This window comes from Podarcis filfolensis (assembly GCF_964270895.1).
Source record: "Podarcis filfolensis genome assembly, chromosome: 3".
Lineage (NCBI taxonomy): Eukaryota > Metazoa > Chordata > Lepidosauria > Squamata > Lacertidae > Podarcis > Podarcis filfolensis.
Genome location: NC_139606.1, coordinates 89,071,287 through 89,095,967, shown reverse-complemented (window position 1 = coordinate 89,095,967; position 24,681 = coordinate 89,071,287). Strand labels below are relative to the sequence as shown.

At 42.7% G+C, this 24,681-nt stretch overlaps 1 protein-coding gene across 1 annotated transcript in view; it reads left to right on the top strand.

Annotated features, from left to right (window-relative positions):
* ALK (ALK receptor tyrosine kinase) overlaps positions 1-24,681 on the top strand; it is a 574,962-nt gene that overhangs the window by 411,540 nt on the left and 138,741 nt on the right. The window contains exon 6 of the mRNA XM_083604448.1: positions 15,075-15,206. Coding sequence (XP_083460574.1) covers positions 15,075-15,206 — 132 coding nt within the window. The remainder of the gene's footprint in view (positions 1-15,074; positions 15,207-24,681) is intronic.

Genomic DNA, 24,681 nt, shown 5'->3' with positions numbered 1-24,681 from the left:
GACTAGCTTACAGCTGCGGTCTTCTAGAATCTTGGCTAGGATCAAGGAATGGATTCTTAATAAATACCGGTAGGGCCTCCATGCAGTAGTTTGTTTCTGCTGTCAAGTTGCAGCTTGAAGTGCCATTTGTTTAATGCTACTGTTTAAATAATAATTTATAAGACAGCTAGCCAGCCATTCTACAGCTTAATGACTGATGCAATTTATGGATACCACAGGCTATGTAAACACAGTTGTAAATATAAAGGATATTTCCCACAAATTTTTACTTTGATCCTTATTCGAAATAATTCATCCTCCCACCCCCAACCCCTTTCTCCATTGTCTCTTTTTGCATGTGACAGGATCTGGACGAGAGCACACAGTTTTTGTCTTGTAGGCTCTGCTAGTTGGGAATGGAAAATTAAATGTCCATTTTTTAATATCAAATAAATAATTCTAATTAAAAATTAATTAAATGCCCCAGCCTCTGAGCTGGAATACAAATGCATTTATTTGAACGTTCAAGTGTTTAAAACAAAGTGGAATTTGTTTTGAGCTTTTCCTTTCATACATATTTTGCCATCTAATCTTTTTCTGTCTGAATCACCCCTTCTGCAGGCATGCTCTGAATATGTAACCAGGAGAGCCGAACAGCAATTTATCTGGTGACATAAACCCCCAATAACTCACACAGTGTACGTTGCTGCTGCTTGTGTACACTGACCTATATAATACAAGTGTGTATGTGTGTGTAATGCATATCTAAGCTCATTCAAGCTCCTTGTCAACTGTGATAAATGAGCAGACAAATGCAGTATGTTGTTTCACAGCAGTAGCTGGTAGAAATTTCCTGACGGCTGATTGAGAATGATGGTTTTTAAATGATTGCGATCAATGGCCATTGGGAGACTCAAAAGCTCTGCATTCCAGGAGGGAAGTGCAGAAAGCAAAGGAGGCTCTGGATTGTCTGTTTCAACAACCCTATTCAGGCATTTAATTCCCCCACATGATTAGAATTGCATGAGGGAGGGTGGGGGGCACCCTAGCCGAACCTACTGGTTCACTCCCATCCACATCACCCATCACTGTCGCTCTCCTTGTATTGGAAGACCAATATTCGCAGCAGGGTTTCTGCTGAACTTTCAGAGCTTCCCAGATTAACAGAGAGCCCTGCACCATTGGGGTTCTAAACTGGACAGGGAGCCTCTACGAGTACAGCAGACCAACTAGAGGAGGGCAACGGAAGCAGCAGTGAGGCCAAGATGGAGGGAGAGCAGAGCAAGCTAGTTGACCCCTGTTCCCTTCCCTTCATTGCATGAGAAGAATGTTTGAGCAGGACTAGTGTTCCTCTAGTGGGTTAAACCACAGAGCCTAGGGCTTGCCGATCAGAAGGTCAGCGGTTCGAATCCCCACGACGGGGTGAGCTCCCGTTGCTCGGTCCCTGCTCCTGCCAACCTAGCAATTCGAAAGCACGTCAAAGTGCAAGTAGATAAATAGGTGCCGCTCCGGCAGGAAAGTAAACGGTGTTTCTGTGTGCTGTTCTGGTTCGTCAGAAGCGGCATAGTCATGTTGGCCACATGACCCGGAGGCTGTACGCTGGCTCCCTCGGCCAGTGGAGCGAGATGAGCGCCGCAGCCCCGTAGTCGGTCAAGACTGGACCTAATGGTCATGGGTTCCTCTACCTTTACCTAGTGTTCCTCTAGTTAGGTAGCATCTGTGTACATGGGGATTCGTTCAGTGCTAGTGTGGCCCTGTGTCCTACTTTACAGAGGGCAGTCCAGTATAGGAAGGACTACCAGAGGATAGTCCTGTATTAGAGTAAGTCTCTTATTGAAAGAGCAGTCTGCTCCAAGTTCAGCATTTGTACGAAATATTTTCATTGGTCAAATGGATGTGAAGTTTCTTTGTGCCCCCACTGCTGGATAACGCCGTTATCCACAATCCATATCCTGTCTTGTGCCTATCCAGTCATTTATAATGGAATGCTGCATTTTGCTGAGTTTTCCTGCAAAGTAAAGAAAAAGAACAGCCTAGCTGCATTTTTGTGCTGGTATTGTGTGCTCAGCCCAAGTATCTCTTAACTTTCAGGTGTTTACTGGAAACTTACTTTGTTGCTGCAAGCCTTTGGCCCTTGGGTTTCTAGCATTTGCTGTGCTGTTTTGTTTTGTTTTGTTTCAAATTACTGTTTTAGACGTGGCTCCATTTGCTGCGGTCATGAACTGTTCTGACAATAATTGCTATTTTGTTGAAGCGTTTTACTGTCAGCCACTTCATGCATCCTTGTGGAAGGGGGAGAGTGAATTTAGCTTTTCCCCCTGTGCTCATTTCACCAATGAGCTCAGTGATAGAGCACATATGTTGTATGCAACAGGTCCCAGGTTCACTCCCTGGCTTCTCCAGCTAAGACGGGGAAAGGGTCCCATCTGAAAGCCTGGGGAGATAATTAGAGCAGACACTACTGAGTTAGGCCAGAGGTCTGACTCTGTATAAGTCAGCCTCATAGCTTTCTGTTTATCAGAGGCTTACTTTCAGCAGGGTTGATGGACGACACTTCTTCCATTTTTTTACCACAGCACAAGTCTGCCCCTGGCTGCCCAGCCAACATGTTCCTAACTCCAAAATTACCCAGGCAGAGAATGCATGATAGCCACCACAAAAAACACGGTAAACACCAGTGGGCCTTGATGGCCAACATTTTAATTGAGTCAGTATGCAGCACCATGAACTCTGGATGTGTTTTCTTGTCAGCCACCACCAGTTCAGACCCCATTAGTGTATATGTGAAGTTATGGTTATTGATACTGTCAAAGAACTCTCAATGGTTAGTTAGATGGAACTTACCATTAGAGGAACTCTGCTTATTCTTCTTCAGGAAAACTTGTTATGCTATGTGCTTGGCAGTTATATATTTAACCATGCTTTCTCCCAGAAAGAGCCATTAAATTAATTGGCCTGTAAATTTCCAGATTTCCCAGGATACTTTTTTAAAGGGTATTTCATTGGCCTCTTTTCAGTCCTCAGATATGGAGACCTATCTTAGGTATATGGTACATATTTTTCCTAGAATATCTGCACATTTCACATTTGAGATCTTTAAGAACTTGGGTGTATACCACAAGAACCTAGTGTTTTTAATTTGTTAATGAGACCTAGAATATAATTTCCTTTCACTATTTGCTTCAGTTCTTCAGGCTCCCTTCCTGAGAAAGTTAGTTCAGGTCCAAGGTTACGTTCTACTTCTTCCGTAGTAAAAACAGCTGAAATAATTTATTCAGTCTTTCTGGAAGCTCCATTTTTTCCTCCATTATCACAACTTTAATTGCCCTGTCATCCAAAAGCCCAATCAATTTCCTAGTTAATTTCATGTTTCTAATGTATTTACACATTTTAAAATTGTTTCTAGTAACGTGCTCCTCAAATCCTTTTCTTTCTTTCTTGCACTCTATCTTTTCTTTTGCGAGTTCGTGATTCTTTTTGTCCTCCACATTTCAGCAAGATTTCCATTTTCTGAAAGAAACCTTGTTTCCAAGAGTTTCCTTGATTCTGCTCATAAACCACACTGACATCCTCTTGGACTTGGTGGTTCCTTTCCCATTCTGCAGTACAGTCATACCTCATGTTGCGTCCGCTTCAGGTTACATCCCACAGCATCCCAGAAGTACCAGAAGGGTTACTTCCGGGTTTCGCCGCTCGCGCATGCACAGAAGCACTAAATTGTGCCGTGCGTGTGTGCAGATGCGGCACTTCTAGATGCGAACGCTTTGGGTTGCGGACGTGCCTTCAGGACGGATTACATCCGCAACTCAAGGTTCCACTGTATACATCTGTTTACATAAGTGTATATTTCCCAGATTTATGTAATGGACACTCCCATGAATGTATAGTGTTGCAGCCCCCTAAATTGTATATGTCAACCACTAAAGAACAGTAGGAGGGGCAATTCACAGCTCCCCTCCCCTCCTGCAGCTTTCAGATCAGATCTTTTTAGCGATGATGTGAATGACCCTGATCAAAACACAAGGGCAGTGCTCAGTGAAACAGAGCAACTTACAGGAAATAAATAAATATAAAAAGCTGCCTGTAATACAGAGTACCCTGTTTAGAAACCAGAGCCCTTTATTTTTAAAAAAAGCCCCCTCCTGAACCGATTTACACTGCAAAATCATCTTGGGGAAAAATAGTGGTTGTTTTCCCTCACGCGTCATTAATTTTTAGTTTTGTCAGGCAATATAAATAAAAGTATCAAGCGCGCCTCTAATTGAATCACTAGTGATTCCCGACTCCCTGTAGTACTGAGGAAACATGATGTAGCTGTGTTGTTTAGCAAGGTTGGATGAGTCAGGCAAACAATGGCTCATTCTGCCAAGGGGGGTTCAGGTACTGCCTCTGCGTTTTATCTTTTATTGTATAAACAGAAATCAGAGTTGTCATCGTGAAGGATTTGCAGCCCTGATGGGCTACTGATGTGGCATCATTCAAACACAGTTTCGTACAAGGAAAGAGCCCAGGGAGAAGCAGAGCTGCAAGTGGGAAACAGGGAGGCAAGGACATCGTGCCTTTCATACTTTGTACATCCTTCTCTGAGTGGTGAGAACATGTACATTAACAATACAATCTCGTACATGTCTAATCAACAGTAAGACCAGGGCCTTTTTGCAACTCAGTTCCGGCACCTCTCAGTTGGGTGCCATTACCATTCTAAGAGAATGAGGGAAAATAGAACTAAGTAAGTCCCGTTCAATTCAGCTGCCGAAGGCTGCAATCCTGTGCTTGCTTACTTGGGAGTAAGCCTCCAAATTCATTGGGACCTCCTTCTGAGTTGGCAGGTATAAAATTGCACTGTAAGTTGCTCTGTTCTTCTTTCTCAAGAATGGATTTCTCCAACATGGTGGCTTTTATACTTTCTTGATAGTTTTATTATCCTAGTACTGGCACCTCTTTCTATTACAATTAATGGAGCTTCAGTTGTCACTGTTGCTTGCAAGTGTGATGGATCTCTCTGGAGGCTGGAAGTCCTTATCAGCAAATTAGTGCCTTTATTTGATCCAAGTTGAAATGCAACTTTGGTGGTTTACATCGATATTCCGATGGAATGGTACAGTGCTCAAATCAACCCCCTTGATTGAGGCAACATTTTAAGGAATATGATTTTGTTGCTGTTTTTCAACTGAGAGAAATTTATAATTGGATAGTTAGCACAGTGTGACAAAGAATAAGTGTTTCTCCCTAAGGTTTCCGAAGGTGCACAGGGTATTTTTTGTTCCGGTAAAAAATCCAATCTGCAGTAAATCCTGTGCCCTGTTCTGATAAAAACAGCCTGTTTTCTGGTTATTTAGGGCTATGGTTAAAAGGTAAAGGGACACCTGACCATTAGGTCCAGTTGTGACCGACTCTGGGGTTGCGGCGCTCATCTCGCTTTATTGGCCGAGGGAGCCGGCATACAGCTTCCGGGTCATGTGGCCAGCATGACTAAGCTGCTTCTGGCAAACCAGAGCAGAGCACGGAAACGCCATTTACCTTCCCGTCGGAGCGGTACCTATTTATCTACTTGCACTTTGACGTGCTTTCGAACTGCTAGGTTGGCAGGAGCTGGGACCGAGCAACAGGAGCTCACCCCGTTGCGGGGATTTGAACCGCCGACCTTCTGATCGGCAAGCCCTAGGCTCTGTGGTTTAACCCACAGGCTATGATTAGTACCTTGTAAAACAGATACTAACTTATAATGGCCCAGTTTGCATGCTACAGATTAATAAGGAAGGAGGCATGACAGTGCATGCTGCTAAACAGTTCTCACTCCACAGGTCCCACCACACAGCAAGGGACAAGCCAGAATCTGGTTTTTTCATGAAGTTGGAACCTGGGCTTGTGATTTGTTTCCCTTGAACAATCCATTAGCAACAGGCCAAGAACGAAGCTTTGTTACCATTTGTGGTTTGTTTGGCAAGAAACAAACCATGAGCCAGAGTTACGTTGTCATGTCAGAGCTTGCAGGGCAGCAGCTGAAGAAGGAGCAAAAAGGGTTTTCTTGTGTGTGTGTTTCTTTGTGGCTGATTAGCTGCTCTCCCTGTGCAAAGGTCAGAGGGGGCAGGGTTTCTGTTGAGGCAGGTGATTAGCTGTGGGAGGAGCTTATCAGAGCTTGCAGGGCAGCGGCGCGCGCCTAGCAGCTCGCGCAGTTTGATCAATCTTTTACATTTAGGGGAGCTAGTCTCAAACGTTTGTTGGGGGAGACCTAGGTTTTTGGGGGGGGAGTTATTTGTCCTGTCTTCACGCTTTTTTATGATGGAGGACCGCTGTAGCCACCCCCAACGACACGTTCTCAAGATGGAGGGGGAGGGAACAGCTGCAGTCGCCTGCGGTTCCTGCGCAATGTTTGCCATCTTGCCAAAGGTTGCAGGCAGCTTTACCTGCAGCAATTGCATGTTGATTGCCCTCTTAGAAGACAAAGTCCAGCAACTGGAGCAACGTGTAGCTACGCTCCAAAGAATTAGAGAGCTGGAGCTCTTCTTGGAAGCAACAGAGCACACCGTCTCCACCAAGGAGGAGACAGGGGACTCCCCTGAGAAGGAGGCTAGTTCACCAACACAGGAGCCAGATATATGGAGAAAGGTGACTCAAAGAAGTAGGAGGCCCAGGGTTCACTCTGATTGTTTAGAAATACACAATCTCTTTGAGGTCCTCTCCCCTAGCATGGAAGACGAAGAGCAGACTCCATTTGAGGATCTCTCCCTCATTACAGTCGATCAGGTATATGAAGACGAGCAGCAAAGTCAGTCCTCAGGGAATGTGCAGGCGACCTTGGAACGGACAGCTCACGGAAGAACCCCGACCAAACCTAAGAGGAGGCGTGTAGTGGTGATAGGGGATTCCCTACTGAGGGGAACAGAAGCAGTGATCTGTGGGCCTGACAAGATGTCTCGGGAAGTATGCTGTCTCCCCGGGGCTAAGATCCAAGATGTAACTGAACGACTGCAAGGAATCATAAAACCCACTGACAAATACCCCTTCCTCTTGGTTCATGTGGGAACCAATGACACTGCAAGCAATAGCCTCCAGAAGATCAAAAGAGACTACGAGGCTCTGGGCAGGAAATTGAAGCAATTAAATGCACAAATTGTCATCTCATCTGTCCTCCCAGTTGAACGACGGGGCCCAGGGAGAGAGGGAAAAATAGTGGAAGTGAACAGCTGGCTTCGCAAATGGTGTAAACAGGAACGGTTTGGATTCTTAGATCACGGACTGCAGTTTCTTGAAGATGGACTTCTGGCAAGCGATGGGCTGCACCTCACAACGGTTGGGAGGAATGTTTTTGCCAAAAATCTCAGAAACCTCATCAGGAGGGCTTTAAACTAACGTGGGGGAGGGAGACAGTGCTCCTGAAGGTAGGAGTCTATCAATTGATGAAGATGATCATCCAAATGTCATAGACCAAATGGAGCAAACAGCATGCAGACCTAGTGGTGGCAGGAAAAAAATCCTTAAATAAGAGACACGGGGGAATGATTAATGGACTTCAATGTCTGTACACTAATGCGCAAAGCATGGGAAATAAACAAGATGAGCTTGAGCTCTTGGTACAGCAAACTAAATATGACATAATAGGCATCACTGAAACCTGGTGGGATAAGTCCCACGATTGGAATGTAATAATGGAGGGATACAATCTATTTCAGAGAAACAGACCAGACAAGAAAGGAGGAGGAGTGGCGTTATATGTCAGGGATGTGTATACCTGTGAAGAGATCCAAGATTTAGAACCTCAAAGCCAAAGTGAGAGCATTTGGGTCAAAATTAAGGGAGAGAAGAATAACAGTGACCTCATTGTGGGAGTTTACTATAGATCCCCAAGCCAAACGGAGGACATAGATGATGCCTTCCTGGAACAGATGGCCAAGCATGCAAAAGGAAGGGAGATAGTAGTAATGGGGGACTTCAGTTACCCGGATATATGTTGGATGTCAAACTCAGCCAAGAGCATAAGGTCAAACAGATTCCTCACTGGCCTTGCAGACAACTTCATTGTCCAGAAAGTGGGAGAAGCAACAAGAGGAACAGCCATTTTAGATCTGGTCCTAACCAATGTTGATGACCTGGTTAGTGGGGTAGAAGGGGAAGGATCATTAGGCGCGAGTGATCATGCTCTTCTGAAGTTTACTATACAGCGGAAAGGAGCAGCCAAGCATACTAGGACTCAATTTCTTGACTTTAAGAAAGCTGACTTCATAAAACTTAGGGAAGTGCTGGGTGAGATCCCATGGACAGTAATACTAAAAGGAAAGGGAGTTCATGATGGCTGGGAGTTTGTTAAGAGGGAGATAGTAAAAGCACAACTTCAGGCAATACCAATGAGACGGAAACATGGAAGGTGCCTAAAGAAGCCAGGGTGGCTATCTAAAGAACTTTTAACAGAGTTAAGATTAAAAAAGGATGTGTACAAAAAATGAGAAAGGGGGGAAACCACCAAAGAGGAATTCAAACAAATAGCCAGCACGTGTAGACACAAAGTCAGAAAAGCTAAAGCACAGAATGAACTCAGGCTTGCTAGAGAGGTTAAAAGCAACAAAAAAGGCTTTTATGGGTATGTTCGTATCAAAAGGAAGAACAAAGAAACAGTGGGGTCACTCAGAGGAGAAGATGGTGAAATGCAAACAGGGACACAGAAAGGGCTGAACTCCTCAATGCCTTTTGCCTCAGTCTTCTCCGATTTAGAAAACAATGCCCGACCTGAAGAATTTGGAGCAAATGATTCAGCAGAGGAAACACAGCCCAGAATAACTAAGGAGATAGTACAAGAATACTTGGCTAGTTTAGATGTATTCAAGTCTCCAGGGCCGGATGAACTGCATCCAAGAGTATTAAAAGAACTGGCAGATGTGATTTCAGAACCACTGGCAGTCATCTTTGAGAATTCCTGGAGAACAGCCGAAGTCCCGGCAGACTGGAGGAGGGCAAATGTTGTCCCTATTTTCAAAAAGGGGGAAAGAGAGGACCCAAATAATTACCGCCCAGTTAGTCTGACATCAATACCAGGGAAGATTCTGGAGCAGATCATTAAGCAAACAGTCTGTGAGCACCTAGAAAGGAATGCTGTGATCACCAATAGTCAGCATGGATTTCTGAAAAATAAGTCATGTCAGACTAACCTGATCTCGTTTTTTGACAGAATTACAAGCCTGGTAGGTGAAGGGAACGCAGTGGAAGTAGCCTACCTTGATTTCAGCAAGGCATTTGACAAGGTGCCCCATGATATTCTTGTAAAGAAGCTGGTAAAATGCGGTCTTGACTATGCTACCACTCAGTGGATTTGTAACTGGCTGACTGACCGAACCCAAAGGGTGCTCATCAATGGTTCCTCTTCATACTATAGAAGAGTGACTAGTGGGGTGCTACAGGGTTCTGTCTTGGGCCCGGTCTTATTCAACATCTTTATCAACAACTTGGATGATGGACTCAAGGGCATCCTTATCAAATTTGCAGATGACACCAAACTGGGAGGGGTGGCTAACACCCCAGAGGACAGGATCACACTTCAAAACGACCTTGACAGATTAGAGAACTGGGCCAAAACAAACAAGATGAATTTTAACAGGGAGAAATGTAAAGTATTGCACTTGGGCAAAAAAAATGAGAGGCACAAATACAAGATGGGTGACACCTGGCTTGACAGCAGTACATGTGAAAAGGATCTAGGAGTCTTGGTTGACCACAAACTTGACATGAGCCAATAGTGTGAAGCGGCAGCTAAAAAAGCCAATGCAATTCTGGGCTGCATCAATAGGAGTATAGCATCTAGATCAAGGGAAGTAATAGTGCCACTGTATTCTGCTCTGGTCAGACCTCACCTGGAGTACTGTGTCCAGTTCTGGGCACCACAGTTCAAGAAGGACACTGACAAACTGGAACGTGTCCAGAGGAGGGCAACCAAAATGGTCAAAGGCCTGGAAACGATGCCTTATGAGGAACAGCTAAGGGAGCTGGGCATGTTTAGCCTGGAGAAGAGGAGGTTAAGGGGTGATATGATAGCCATGTTCAAATATATAAAAGGATGTGACATAGAGGAGGGAGAAAGGTTGTTTTCTGCTGCTCCAGAGAAGCGGACCCGGAGCAATGGATCCAAACTACAAGAAAGAAGATTCCACCTAAACATTAGGAAGAACTTCCTGACAGTAAGAGCTGTTCAACAGTGGAATTTGCTGCCAAGGAGTGTGGTGGAGTCTCCTTCTTTGGAGGTCTTTAAGCAGAGGCTTGACAACCATATGTCAGGAGTGCTCTGATGGTGTTTCCTGCTTGGCAGGGGGTTGGACTCGATGGCCCTTGTGGTCTCTTCCAACTCTATGATTCTATGATTCTATGATTCAATATTTTGATTTATTTTTTCTGTGGAGCAGGAGAGGAGTGTAGCAAGAGCTTTTCAACAGTGTGCACCAGCACACTGCTCATTCAAAGTAAACCATAGTTTTTAGTTTACAGCTTCCTCGTCCTCACACTTCACTCTTAGACTTCAAGATTAGAGGTCTTGTTGGAGCTATCCTCTGAGAGCATAGCTGCCCTGTTCTTCTCTAGATTAGTTAATTAGGTGAGAACTAGAAACTTTTCTATCCAAGTTATGTACTTCCTACAATAAACTATGTTGTTATTTTTCTTACTCTATAAGAATCTCTCTTTGTGTGACTGGCACAAGTAACCAAATTCTGCTTGCTCCACATACTAAAGGGTTTCAGTAAGCAATTGACTCTGTTACCCCAATAAAAAACAATGTAAAAAACTAATTAATTATGTATCATTTGTGGTCTTAAAAAACAACCACAACAAATACTGTTTGCGTTTGCTAGACTTATTTCCATTCCTGACCACAGAGGGAAATGCAAACTGCAGTAATTTCCACTTCCATTTCTGTTAGAATCTTCCAACATCGCTGTTATTCGTACATTACTTTTTCATGACATGGATATCTATAGTGTGAATGATCATTATATATGGAGGAAGTTCTTAAGCGGCAAATATGCCCAGCCTCTCAGCCCATTCTCATATACCTTGAACCTGCACATAATAGACTGCCCCAAATCTCTGGGTACAAAAATGCTGGCATATATGTAGAACCATCCCTCCGTCCCCATAGGATATCCATGCATCTCTATACAGTGAAACATATGTAACATATGAGGTAGCCCATTCTTTACACGTGTGGAATGGAACACAAATGCTTCCCCCAGGTGGGCCATGTTCTTTCCAATGTCTATATTTGTCTCAGTCCTGTGCTGCCTTATGCCAATATTCCCAGTAGTTAAAAATAGGAGTGCTAAGTATCTGTCTTCATTGCTTGCCTCATCGTTGTCTTGAAAGTATCCTGTGCACATACAGCATGCAAGATCAGTATTACTAAATGGGTCATTAAAGATGTAACGTCATAGTCAGAATCAATCACTCAATCATTTTATTTGCATGGCACCTTCTCAAAGTAAAAACCTCCGTGCAGCTTACAACTAACAAAAAAGTACATAACTACACACATAACAAAAGTAGTCCTAAACAATAAACAAAACATCAGAATGTACACAACCAAACTGAACAAGTTCCACATAAACCATAAGATCCAAAATAAAGATTAAAAAAAAAAGTAACAACAACCCTACAGCCAAAAGAATCCCACAGACAATACCCCAGCCCAAGATTCTGTTCAGCAGCCTCAGCTTTTGTAGTTGGAGTCAGTCAGGGCCCCACTCGCCCAGGCCAGGTTGGAAAAGGCTTTCAAGGCAGAGAGCAGGTCTTCCAGGACTCTCAACCATATTTCCTCGCATCACCTCCTACACATGAGGAGAACCATGAGGAGAGTTCTGCTTGTGCAGTGGACCATGCCTGCCTCCACCTTTCCACTGCAGCCCCTTGTCCCTTTCCCCAAAACCTTGTGGAAGGGCATTTGATGATGTGGTGGGGCAGAAATCAGCTGAGACTAGAGACAGTTCTCTTGCATGATTGGAACTGCTTTCTGCTCCATAAGGAGCTCTCTGGTTCTAGTCTAATAGTTTTCAAGCAAGTCAGCTCACACATTTAGCTTCCAGCCATTCCAAGCCCTTTGCACATGTTTACCAAATAAGCAAAATATTATGTGTGGAAAGGTAGTTGGCTGCCCTTGACCTTCAAATGTTCACCCATTTTATGTGCACTTAGGCTTTGTGCACAGAGGAGGCGATGGATGTGCAGATGTTGAGTGTAGGGACAACAGGCAAAATCTGGCTCTTTCTCTATGATGTATTCATTCTGTACATCATGTGCATGTATGAAAAGGGCTCAACTGTATAATGATCAAGTTTTTATTTAACAGAATTTGTATGCTGCTTAATTGTAAATAAAACCTTAAGCAGTTTTGCAAAGGTTATAAAACATACATTGTCAGCAAATGTCAAAATTAAAAGTAACTTTTATTTTAAAAAATCAGAATATAAATAAAACCAACAGTTTAAGACATACGTTAGAATATATTGGCTTTACATGTCTGGGTGGGGACAAATAGAAGAAGATGCTTTCACCCTGGTATGGCTTCCCTTTATCACATACACAGCCCAACAAGAATCCAGCAACAGCATATGAATCGATATGGCTAACCTGATCCAAAACACTCACCCACCCCACTCACACACAAAAACAAAGCTCATCACAAACAAACAACCACACCCTAGGCCAACCCCAACCTCTCTCACCACCAAAGGAACACAAGTGAATAGCAGAGAACCTGCACAAGCGACGCTGACACAAAACCCTCACATATATTAAGTAAAATTGAAACATCACCACCTGACCCCACCTCCACTCACCATTCCCCCCTCCACCTCTTTCCCCCTTTTCTTCCTAATGTAATACTAATGTGTCAACAAATGAAACTGATCTGTAAAAATGTTACTTAAAAAAAGAGACATTGCACATATTTTAGTAAACCAAGAAAATCTTTAATAAAAATACATTTTTAAAAAAAGTTTTTAGCAGGCCTGTAAACACCTGCCTACGTATAGAGAAAATGCATGTGCGAACTATCCTCTACTACTATTTATCACAGAACTCATTTTCTCTATTTCTTACGTTGGCCAGATCCAGCCATTGGGTTGCATTTATGCATCTCTCTATCTCTTTCTCTGGGGGGAAAGGGTTGAACATCTGGAGAGGGCCAAGTCTATCAAAATATTTTATTTATATACTTTTACAATTCTATGGAACTCATGGCTTACTTTTGGCATCTCCCGTTCGTTTAACTTTCTAGAAGAATTTTAAGGGATTTAGTAGTTTCCATGAAAAGAGACTATGTTGCTGATTGAACTCTATTCATCCACATAAAAGCAAGAACAAAGAAAACAGTAGCACACCAGCTTTTTTCTTTCTTTCAAAACAATGAGTTCCTTCAATAGTGCAAGAGTCCCGGAGGTGGTGAAGGAAATGCATTATTAGGTTGCGATTTACGGAACCACTTGAAGTTCACTTCTTCCATGTGTTTATTGGAGTTTCTTTATGTGAAGCAGCAGCATTTCCCTTTGCCTTCTTCTGGAAGCCACATCCAACATTTCTCGCATGTTCGGAGCCAGCATGTCCAGAGATAAAGCAGTGGGGGCGTTGGCAGTGCAGGTTGCCAGTCAATCCATGCCTATTTAGCTCTGGTAAATCTGCAGCACTCCCAGACCACTGACTGGACCCTGAGATGACTGCTTTCATAAAAGGAGGGAACATAAACCCTGTGGCTCATACATTGGCACAACGCTATTTGGGCTGGGGTATATTTGTTCCTTCTCACAATCAGCCTGCTTCAAAGCAGGATTTCAAAATATGTGACATATCAAGCTGAATGCAATCCTAATAACCTGGCATGGTGGCCCACCAGGTGCTTTTTAGACCTGTTTGGCTACCTGTCTTGGACTACAAAAGCAGTGAGGTTGTGAGATGGATGGGGGAGCTGCAGTGAGACCCAAAAGTTCCCATTCAGGCACGGAAAGTTCATTCTAGAAAGGAACTGGTTTACTGTAATGGCTGTAAGCTGAGCTGACCCAAAAGCTGCAGCTAGTGCAAAATGCAGCTGCTCAGCTGTTCACCAGGGAAGAATATTGACAGCATGTTATGTTGCTGGTGCAATAATTGCACTGGCTTCCAGTTAGCTACTGGACTAGATTCCAGGTGCTAGCATTGGATAGAGACCAGGATACCTAAAAGCTCACCTCATACCCAATCGATCATTATGTTCTGCAGGAGAGGGCATCCTGCAGGCACAATGTCAGAATTGGGCCTTTGGTATGGTGGCATCAACCTTTTGGAACTCCCTCCCATGGCACACCAGACAAGCACCTTCTCTGTTGCCTTTTCGGCACCTGCTAAAGGCATTCCTCTATCAACAAACCTTCTATAAACCTTATCCCAGTTGATATCAGGCTTCAATTTTCAATTGATTTCATGTATGTGATGCTCTTAAAAACTGTTTTTAACATTTATAGTTGTTTCCTTAAATGGTTTTTATGTGCAATTATTTTTAATTGCATGTGTCATTGTACTGTAAACTGCTGTGAACTGCCTCATGGGAAGCAATTTATAAATTAACTGATTGCAAATCTTAATTGATTGCAAATGAATTAATTGCTTGTTGCAAACAATGAGCTTAATTCCTAACCACCTTATAATACGTATTATCCAAATTCTTATTAAATGCTTTATGTCCCCTTTTGCTAATTCATCACATTCTTATACACAGTATGGAAGGAAAGAGTTACATGTACCCTACCCCCCTTCCCTGTTGCCCCATTGGTTACTCTATGAAAATTGCATATTAAATGATAAGACATATTTAACAACTAGGTTTGTCTTAGGTTTTGATCTTATTTATTTATTGAATTTCTATCCTGCCCTTTCTCCCAAATCAATGAACAATGGCACCTTGATCACTTCAGTTATTATGTTAGTTTGGGAGTATAGGAGATGTAGGTCGATTTTTTGCCCTTCCTAAACTGGCCTTAGAGTTTTCTGGATTATTGTGGCCTGTTTCGTGGACAGTGTGGAGCTGCAAAGCATACTGCAACACAAATTGCTGTGGAGAAATTTCAGCGGATCTCTCTTCTTTTACACAGGTTCTCCTTCTGGTCCTAAAATGGCTCTGCAGAGTTCCTTCAGCTGTTGGAATGGAACTGTGATCAAGCTGGGACAGGTGTGTGACTTCATCAGAGACTGTACAGAGGGAGAGGACGAGGGACAGCTGTGCAGTAAGTAAATTAAAATTCAACACTGTTTCCTAATATCCCCCTTACTTTAAACCAATGGGAATGACATAATGCCTTCCTAAACACATCAGGGAATCTGAATTGATGCTTAGAATGCTTGCACATGCTATACATGGAACTAAGCTCCATCACTGCATTCAAATAAATCGAGGCCACTACCTTGTCTGACTTAGGATGTTTTCCCCCTCTAGCCTCAAATGTGATATCTAGCTTTGTCCCTGTGGGGGAAGCAAAACTCAGTCATTGAGTGTCTCCTAAAAAAGGAATATTCTTGGCTCTCTTGTACATTCTGGATAATGCTTCCTAGTGCAAAGGAATATGGGCAAGAACTAAGATAACTTCTGAAAGCATAGAAGGCCAGTCAATGTTCCTGTAGTCTTTTGGCTAGAAGCTGAAATCAATGACCTGTGGCTCAGTATGGGTTATGCCATTTTACCCAAGCAGTGCATCAAGACCTGAAAATTCCCAGGTGTTCGTTTTGCTCTAGCTGTATCTCTAGTAGCAGTGTATACCAGTCACGAGATTTTTTTTTGTATCTGTAGCTCTGAGTAGCAGCCCAGCCTGTTTCGGAACTTCTTAGATCTGGATAAAAACAAATCTCTGCCCGCCTCCCATTCACTATAATGAGGATTTTAACAATAGCTATAATTCCCACCCCATCCAGAAGTGGGTGGAATTTTCATGATTAATCAAAGGTTAATCCCAATTGTAGGGAGATACATCCAGGGGTCTTTTGTGCGGGGAATCTTTCTTTAAAAAATAAGAAAGTGTGTTTTGCAAATTGCAGGCTTAGATGCAGTTTGCAGGCATGGTCACCCCTTCTGAAGGGATGAAGCCTGTCAGGTGTCAATGGCTCTTCCATATGGGCAAAGTTCAAAATTTTGGGGTGGGTATAACAGGAATCATGGGGTGGAGGATAACATGGATCCCCAGGAAACAATGAGGTATATGTCAGCCTCCCAACTCAGATCTTGTTACCTTAAGGGTTGTTGATGGGAACAGGCTGCTGCGACCAGTTGTTTTTTTTGTGATACTGCCTCTTCTCCCTGGGAAAGAGTCAGATCTCTCCTTCAACTTGCATAGGGGAAGAGTAATGGGGGGGGGACCCAGCATGGAACTGCAGAAATATGCTTTAACAATATGTACAGGAATTGGAGTCCACTGAGAAAATAATTCACTGTGATTAAAGCCTAGACCTGCCTGTCACACTGAAAGAATCCACCCTGACAAGGCATATGCCTCTCCACCCTTTTGGCTCATGCTGTTTCTCTAGTCGGCTTAGTTTTGCTTCAGAAATACATGAATGAATAAATAAACAAATAGGGTAAAACAACAATATTTTGGGGAAACTCGAATCTACAGAGTGACTTGGAAACTCCTGATCTTACCTGAGGCACCTCATCAATAATACAATCTCTACTGTTATACCGTAAACCGCCCTGTGATCCTCAGATGAAAGGTGGTGTATACATTTAATAAATAAAACAAATTTAAAAAAAAATCTGACTCTGGAATGTAAAAGCCCCGCCCCAATGACACCATTTCCCTCGTAACTGGGGAAGTACTCAGAACTCCAGTGTATACCTATAATTTCTGGTGCTAAAGTGCAATATATAGGTAGTAGGTGTAAAATGAGAGGCAAATCAGTCACTTTGGGGTGGGGACACAAAGCAGTCAAGCTCATGATGAATAAGAGGGGGAAGTTTCAAGGACATGTAAAAGACCCTCCAAGTGTCCCTATTTTTCAGGGACAGTCCCATATTAACAGAAGCTGTCCTAGTTTCTGGTTTGATCCCGGAATATCCCACTTTCCCTTAGGACATCCCATTTTCATCAGAGAAATGTTGGGGCATATGGAGTTATGCTACCACAAAGCCAAGGAGATAAGGAGCTCTACAACCTATAGAAGACATTGGGAGGCATCCCTGTATAGGGAAGGTTTTTAATGTTTTGTTGTGCTTTTATATATGTTGGAAGCCACCCAGAGTGGCTGGGGCAGCCCAGTCAGATGGGCAGGGTATAAATAATAAAATTATTATTATTATTATTATTATTATTATTATTATTACTGAATAGGGTATCCCTATTTTCATCAGAAAAATGTTGGAGGGGATGACATCAGAGCTGTACATGGACATCCTGTGCAAAGGGGGTGGCATTTCATAGAAATAGGCTTTTGTCAATTAAAAGTTTGTCCAAGGGTTGCAAATGGGAGCACTCTGACATCTCGAAAAGTTACTGTGACAAAAAGGAACAGAGAAAATGGAAAGAAGGATAGACATGCCCAGGTTATAACATGAATCGGCACAGCAAACATGAATTGCGCAGCTGAAACACCATCAAACATGGTGATTCAAGCTTCACTCACTGTGTGTGGGAGGTGGAAGTGTGCAGAATGAGATTTAGGGAATGAGTTTTCCTGCCGTATCCTCTTGTTGAGACAGGAAATGAGTAGTGTGAGTTTTAGATGAAACACGAGCAGGTGACTGCAACATTCTCCTGACAGTTCTGTGGAGGCCATTTTATGATGAAAAAGGCTGATTCATTTGAACTTTGCTGGTAGATGCGAACCAGCACAAAACTACCCACAAAGGAAATAGCAATATAACATTTCTGTAATAGTGCAGTGTTCTTCCTCCACATAAATACAAAAAGTTTTCTGCAAACTGAGGACTTATCTGCACAGTCATTTCTGGATTACTCAGAGTGCTGCTGGATATAATGTCCAAAGCAGGTATTCTTTCTCCTGCAGCAATTTCATGATTGGCTGGCTGTATTCCCCCACTTTCTCAAAATGTGTCACTAATGTGCCTGAAAACACATCTGTGAGAAAACTCTACTAGGTGGAGGAAATTTGAGACCAGTACCTTGCCCAGAGGGTCAAGAACAGCCTAGAATATGGGCAGGGTGATATTTAGAGACTTGGGGTTTTCTTTCATATCTCGAGACTTCTGCTCTCCAGCCTTAAAAGTGCAGAGGCCTGCACAAAGATCATCACCATCACCCTTAGAAGTTTGAGTAATCACATGGGAGAGAGCTTCCTCTGTGGTAGCCTTAAAACTGTGGAACTCCCTCCCTGCAGAAGTGTGCCTGACATCATCATTATTCATCTGCATCTTTACTCTGGCCTTTGACAGCTGAAATGTTTTGTGACATGCCACAAAACTGTAAATTAACCTGCTGATTGTTGTGCATAGTCGATTGGTTTTGTTTTAAATTGTGCTGGTTTCATTGTTGTAATCTGCGGCGAGACCTTATGGTGAAGGGTGTGTCAGAAATCCACTTCATCATCACCAACACACACAGCAAGACTACAAGCTTCAAGCCAGGGTACCTCCCATAGTGTTGACAGACAGTTCCCATCTTTTAGCCAGAGTGTGAAATTTGTCTAAGACTGATTCACAACTTCATACATAGCCCCTGAAAATAGAAGCCAACTCCTAGGGGCTGAGGCCCCTTCATGCTCCCCCTAAAATATTTGAGGGTACCTACCCCCCCCCCAAGTTGATGGGCATTGCCATTCAAATGGTGTGCATGCACCAAGTCTTGTGATTGATTATGCAGGGTGTGGCTTACCTGCCACCCCCCCAATATTTTAAGTTCACACCCCTGCCCCTGAATGTGTATTGCACTGTATCAGTTATAAGTAATTAAGTGGTGCTGTGGGTTAACCCACAGAGCCTAGGACTTGCCGATCAGAAGGTCGGTGGTTCGAATCCCCGCGACGGGGTGAGCTCCCGTTGCTCGGTCCCTGCTCCTGCCAACCTAGCAGTTCGAAAGCACATCAAAGTGCAAGTAGATAAATAGGTACCACTCCAGCGGGAAGGTAAACGGCGTTTCCGTGTGCTGCTCTGGTTCGCCAGAAGTGGCTTAGTCATGACCCGGAAGCTGTATGCCGGCTCCCTCGGCCAATAAAGCGAGATGAGCACCGCAACCCCAGAGTTGGCCACGACTGGACCTAATGGTCAGACGTCCCTTTACCTTTACCTTTTACCACCACATAGAGGGAGAGCAAGTTAGCGAGGAAATGAGTGAGCAAGGAAGGAGAAGGAGGGTGAAGAGGTGGAAGGGGAAGCCTCTGCCCCACTGCTGCCTTACAAGGCAGAGTCCTCATAGTCACTGTGTGAAGGGATGCCAGCAGTGAGGCAGTCCCTTGCTGCTTTCTGGGCACACAGTGAATAGGTTTTCTGCTCTAGTACATATACTATGAAAGCAGCATGCCTGTTCGCCCAGACTGCCAGTGAGAGGTGGTACCTGGAAGAAGAGGAAGAGAAGCCGCTGCCACTGCTGCCATACACAGTAGCTATGGCAACCCTGCCATGCAAAGCAGCAGCAGGACAGCAGCTTCTTCTTCATCCTTGGTGCCTCTTCTCTCAAGTGCTGCCTGAAGCAGCTGCCTCAGCTCACATCATTGGTTGGCTGGTTCTGAGAGGATGTATAATAAGGAGGACCACTTAACCTTCTGGGGGCATGGGGCAAATCTATCAAGTTTTATTCACTTTTGGTTGTTCTACCCAAATGTATGGGGGATTAATTTCATTCGTAAAAGATATTGCAGGATATGAACTTTCTGAGGATTTTTTAGCAGCTTTGACTTAGCTACTTATGTGATTTATAGAGGAAGGTGAAGGAATGTGACTTGGAGTTTGTAGATACATTACGTGCAGCAAATATGAATGTTGCAATCAATTGGATAAAAATCCACAGATGACCAAAATAAATCCATAAATGAAGCAAAAAAAAAAGGTAAAAGCCACATTAGAAATGATTCATCCAAAATTATGCTCATTTATCTGTACATTGCTGGAATGGCAAACATAATTAGCAACTAACCTTGGTGTTATAGTCTCAGTTTATAGGGAGGTGTTTTTATGAAAATTCAGAGCCATATTTCCGAATATCATCCCAGTGCTCAATTGTTCCTTAAGTGGTCTATGGGCATCAAGACTGGCCCTGTATATCTTCACTTTTCAAAACTCTTTCTATCGCCTGAATTATCCTTAAATTCTCAACAGAATAAGGTCATGGTCGGTAGCAATGGAGCCATGGTGGTTCTTTCATGCATCTGATATTTAATGCACATGCAAACATACCAAGACATGTGAATGATAACCACAGAAAGTGTTTTTGTGAGCTCTGTGCAAGGCCTTTGCTAATCAGGATTGTGCTAATAAGAGTCTAATCTGTGCAAACCAAAAAAAGAATCCAGACAATGTAATCTGACACATGAGCTAGAAACTACAAAGCTTGCAGTGGAATTGCAATAAATAGCTGTCATTGGTTTGCCACATGTAGGAGACATTACAATAAGTGAAGAAGTCTGTGCATTCATAGTACAAGACAGCCAGAGGTTCATAAAGACATATTTATGACAGAAGAAAGTGCTACACTGGGCTAGCAATTGCTCTTTTTATACATCACTATTTCTCGCTCCACAATAAGCTTTCCTGCCGCTTCCCCACCTCCCAGGCCCTAGGCAGTGTTTGATGCTTAGATGTCTCCTTCTGACTGCTCTGGCTTGTTTACACCATTCTGTATACTGTATAGCAGGCACTAAAGTGAATTCAGCTGGACTACATGCTGAGCTGTTTCAAGGAGAATTCTGGGTATACTTAGTTGTGACATTTTATTCAGAACTTAGCCTGAGGAGGGGAAGTAAAAATAATCACAAGGTGGGGACGGAAGCTTCTGTGAAGTAGAATGAATGTGCCATTTTATTTCTATAAAGGGACAACATGGAAGAACTTTATAATAAAATACTTTTCTAGAACTATGCAAAAATTTTGCAGGCAAACCATTTGGCAGAAGAGGGGGGGTTGGTGAACCTCAAAATGAGCTGCTTGAGATTATTTAAAACCATGTCTTCTTCCTACTAAATAATCTCAAGTCAACAAGAGATCATGTACCTTGTGTGGTGGTGATGTGGCACTTCATTGCCATTGAGAGTTCCCATCACTGAGGGCAGTGGCTTTTCATTGCCCTTGCTTTCTCTGAATGGAGTAGAGTGGAGAAGCAATGTGAACTCTTTATTTTAGAAGAATAAGCCTGCAAGTACTGTATCTAGCAACAAAACCACATCTGCCCTAATTTGAAAATTCCCTCCATGCACAATTGCTCTGATGTGCTCATGGAGGTGTCTGGCCTGATTGCTTTCTCCATTCATTTCTGTTAACATAGCTGATTTGTACACACTTCTGTTTGTGCATGCAGAATAACTCTCCCCCCCCCCCCCGGTTGGAATTGTTGTGCAAGAGATCCCTGTGTGCAACTGAGTTCAGATGGCTGTCTGGACTGAGGAGAAGGAATGCTCAGCAAAACTTCAGGGGCAGACGACTTGAATGTTAGGGTAGATGGATAGGCAAATATATAGGTAGCCTCTGGTGTAAGCAAATCAGTTCATCGCCACTCATGAGTTTTATTTATTACTGTCATGTCCATTGTCTGCAAAGGTGAAAATGGGAACAGCAGCAAGCAACCAACCAACCAAACAAACAAACAAATAATTAGTACTATAGTTGGTTAATTTTATTGTTTTATATTTTAAGTGACATTGGGCACTTGTTAAAAAGGTAAATGTTTTCATGTTAAACAAATTAACAACAGCAACATAAGAAAATCTTGTTTCCCACTCTGAGCTTTAAGAATAGGGCAGGCTACAATAAAATGTTCATTTAACAGGACCATGGCAAGAATGAGAGGAAACAGTGTTAAAAAGAAGAAGAGAGGAGTTTTGCAGAGCCACAAACCTCTCTAACACTTTGAGCATGAGTATATTAGACTTAATATTGATTTAGCGAGGAATCCAATGTCTTAAAAAAATCCATATTACTTTCTGCATAGAAGCTTTCTTAATATGACAAGACAGTAATTGAATAAATATGAGTTTCAAAATTGCAAGCACTAAAACACATTGATTTTTTTTAAAAAAAGAAATACCTCCAGGTCTAAAAAAAGGTTGAATGTGTCACATGATTCTTACCAAAGCAGAATTTTAGAAGTAACAGAGTCTCTACAGAAGAAAGAATAAAAGTACAAGGGTATGCAGTAGCAACGATGAATGCAGCCGCTCTGATTCACAGCCCTGTGTGTGCAAACTGGGAGGTCCTACTGAAGTCTTTGACAGGCTGGCGCTCTCCACAGTGCTGGCTGGGGCTGGTGAGAGTTGCAGCCCAAAGCCACTGGATGACACTGGTTTGGTGAAGGCTGCCTTACAATGTGAGTGGCTCATTCATTAAGGATGGGGGAAGAAATTCAGTTCAGTTCACATGTAAAGGTAAACCTACATAACTGACACTTCCTGAAACAATACACGGACCGAAACAAAGCCATCTTTCAAAATGTGCATGTCTCCAAATTTTGCAATGCAATTCTCCAGCTAAGTGATGTGTAGAGAAATGCACATACAGGGGCAAAGCATGCATAAAATCCACTTTTTAGTGCAAATAACATGCAGAAATGCATTATATTTGGGGTAATTATTTTGAAGTAATAAAAGTATATTAAAAAGGTAAAGGACCCCTGGACGGTTAAGTCCAGTCAAAGGCAACTATGGGGTTGAGGTGGGCATTTGTTCACAGACAGCTTTCCGGGTCATGTGGCCAGCATGACTAAATCACTTCTGGTGCAATGGGACACTGTGATGGAAACCAGAACGCATGGAAATGCTGTTTACCGTCCCACCGCAGTGGTACCTATTTATCTACTTGCATTGGCATGCTTTTGAACTGCTAGGTTGGCAGGAGCTGGGACAGAGCAATGGGAGCTCACCCCATCAAACTGCCGACCTTCTGACAGCAAGCCCAAGAAGCTCAATGGTTTAGACGACACCGCCACCAGAAGCAGTTTAGTCATGCTGGCCACATGACCCAGAAAGCTGTCTGTGGACAAATGCCCACTCACTCAGCCTGAAAGCAAGATGAGTGTTGCAACCCCATAGTCACCTTTGACTAGACTTAACCATCCAGGGGTCCTTTACCTTTACCTAAAATTATATTAGGCAATATTGCATACCCAAATGTATGTGTTTAAGAAAAAAACCACACAAAAATCCTGTTGATGGCTTTTTTTACAAGAACTGGGCAAAAGATCTTAAATGCACTAAGAATATGCTGATTGTGAAAATGAATTCAGCCTCCAAAAATAAAATTATGTATGTCAGTTTTCTATTTCACATGGAATATCATTGTATTGCAAGTTACTCTCAGTTATTGATACAATGACATCCCTTTAAAGGAAAAAAATATGTGTGTGCGTGTGCTAGGTGCATTAAATATTTATGGGAAGCTGAAAATTCCGCTTAAAAGCAAACTGATTGTTCAGGATAGAGAAATGATAAATAAACGGTCATATATGCATTCTAATCTGGCTTTCATGACTGGTACAGAAGCAGTCTTGTTTGGCCAGGTGGATGAAGCTGCTCTCATATGCAATCTACATTACCTGAAATAAACTAGGGGTGCACAAACTGGCTATGTTTGAGCTCATAATTTCCCTTGTTATTTACAGAAACTCACAGTATAAGCTTGGCTGAGCATTCACCATGTTTCCAGTAACTATTTTAGATTTTTTGTTATTGCTGCTGCTGTTTTTAAAAGTACTTCCAGATTCCTACAAGTGCCATTAAGCGTGTTATAATTAATGTTGCAAGTCCCACTGGGTGCTGTGGATCGTGGTGATGTGCTGTCACTATCCTGGGGAATTTTAAGTATTCAATATATTTTATGTACATTTTACATATTTTACATTCAGTTCTACCTTGAAGTATGTAAAATACATTAAATGTGTAAAAATTCCCCCATAGAGTGATGGCACGTAGTCAAGAAGAGCTGTCGATCTCAGGAATTGGTCCACATTGATTTCAACACACACAGTAGCAGGGAACTTTACGTACAGAGATAGATGGATCTCTCACTTTCCATTCTCCCAGTTTCTCATTTTTCTAAACCTGAATTCAGTTCTCCACATTTCTGCAGAAATTTGTGGGTTTTTATAATTATAAAAATTAATCAGCATTGTAGTATGATTTTTCTTTTATTATTATTTTTTGTAATGCACACATTTTTGCCTTATATATTTTTGGAAAGTGATTTTTCCTAACATAATGTAAATGTGGATGTGAAATATATATTTGGTGCATATTTTACCATGGTATATGAATTTTTGTCCACTTGGCTGGAGCACTGCACTGCAAAATTCAGAGAATGGCACTATCTCTCAACCTGAGCCCTGATTCCATCTATAACCTATAGATAACAATAGCATTACCCTACCTTGCAGGGTAATCTAAGTAATGGCTGTTGAACCTCTTGGAGTCCTTGGGGAAAGCACCATACATCATTGCTGGTGCAGCACTGTGAAGGAACAATCTGCTCACCCAAGAAGAACCATAGAAACACTTCCCTTTATTCTGTGCTCAGGAATTGCTGGTCAGATCTTTGTCTCCCGCAATTTTCCTTGC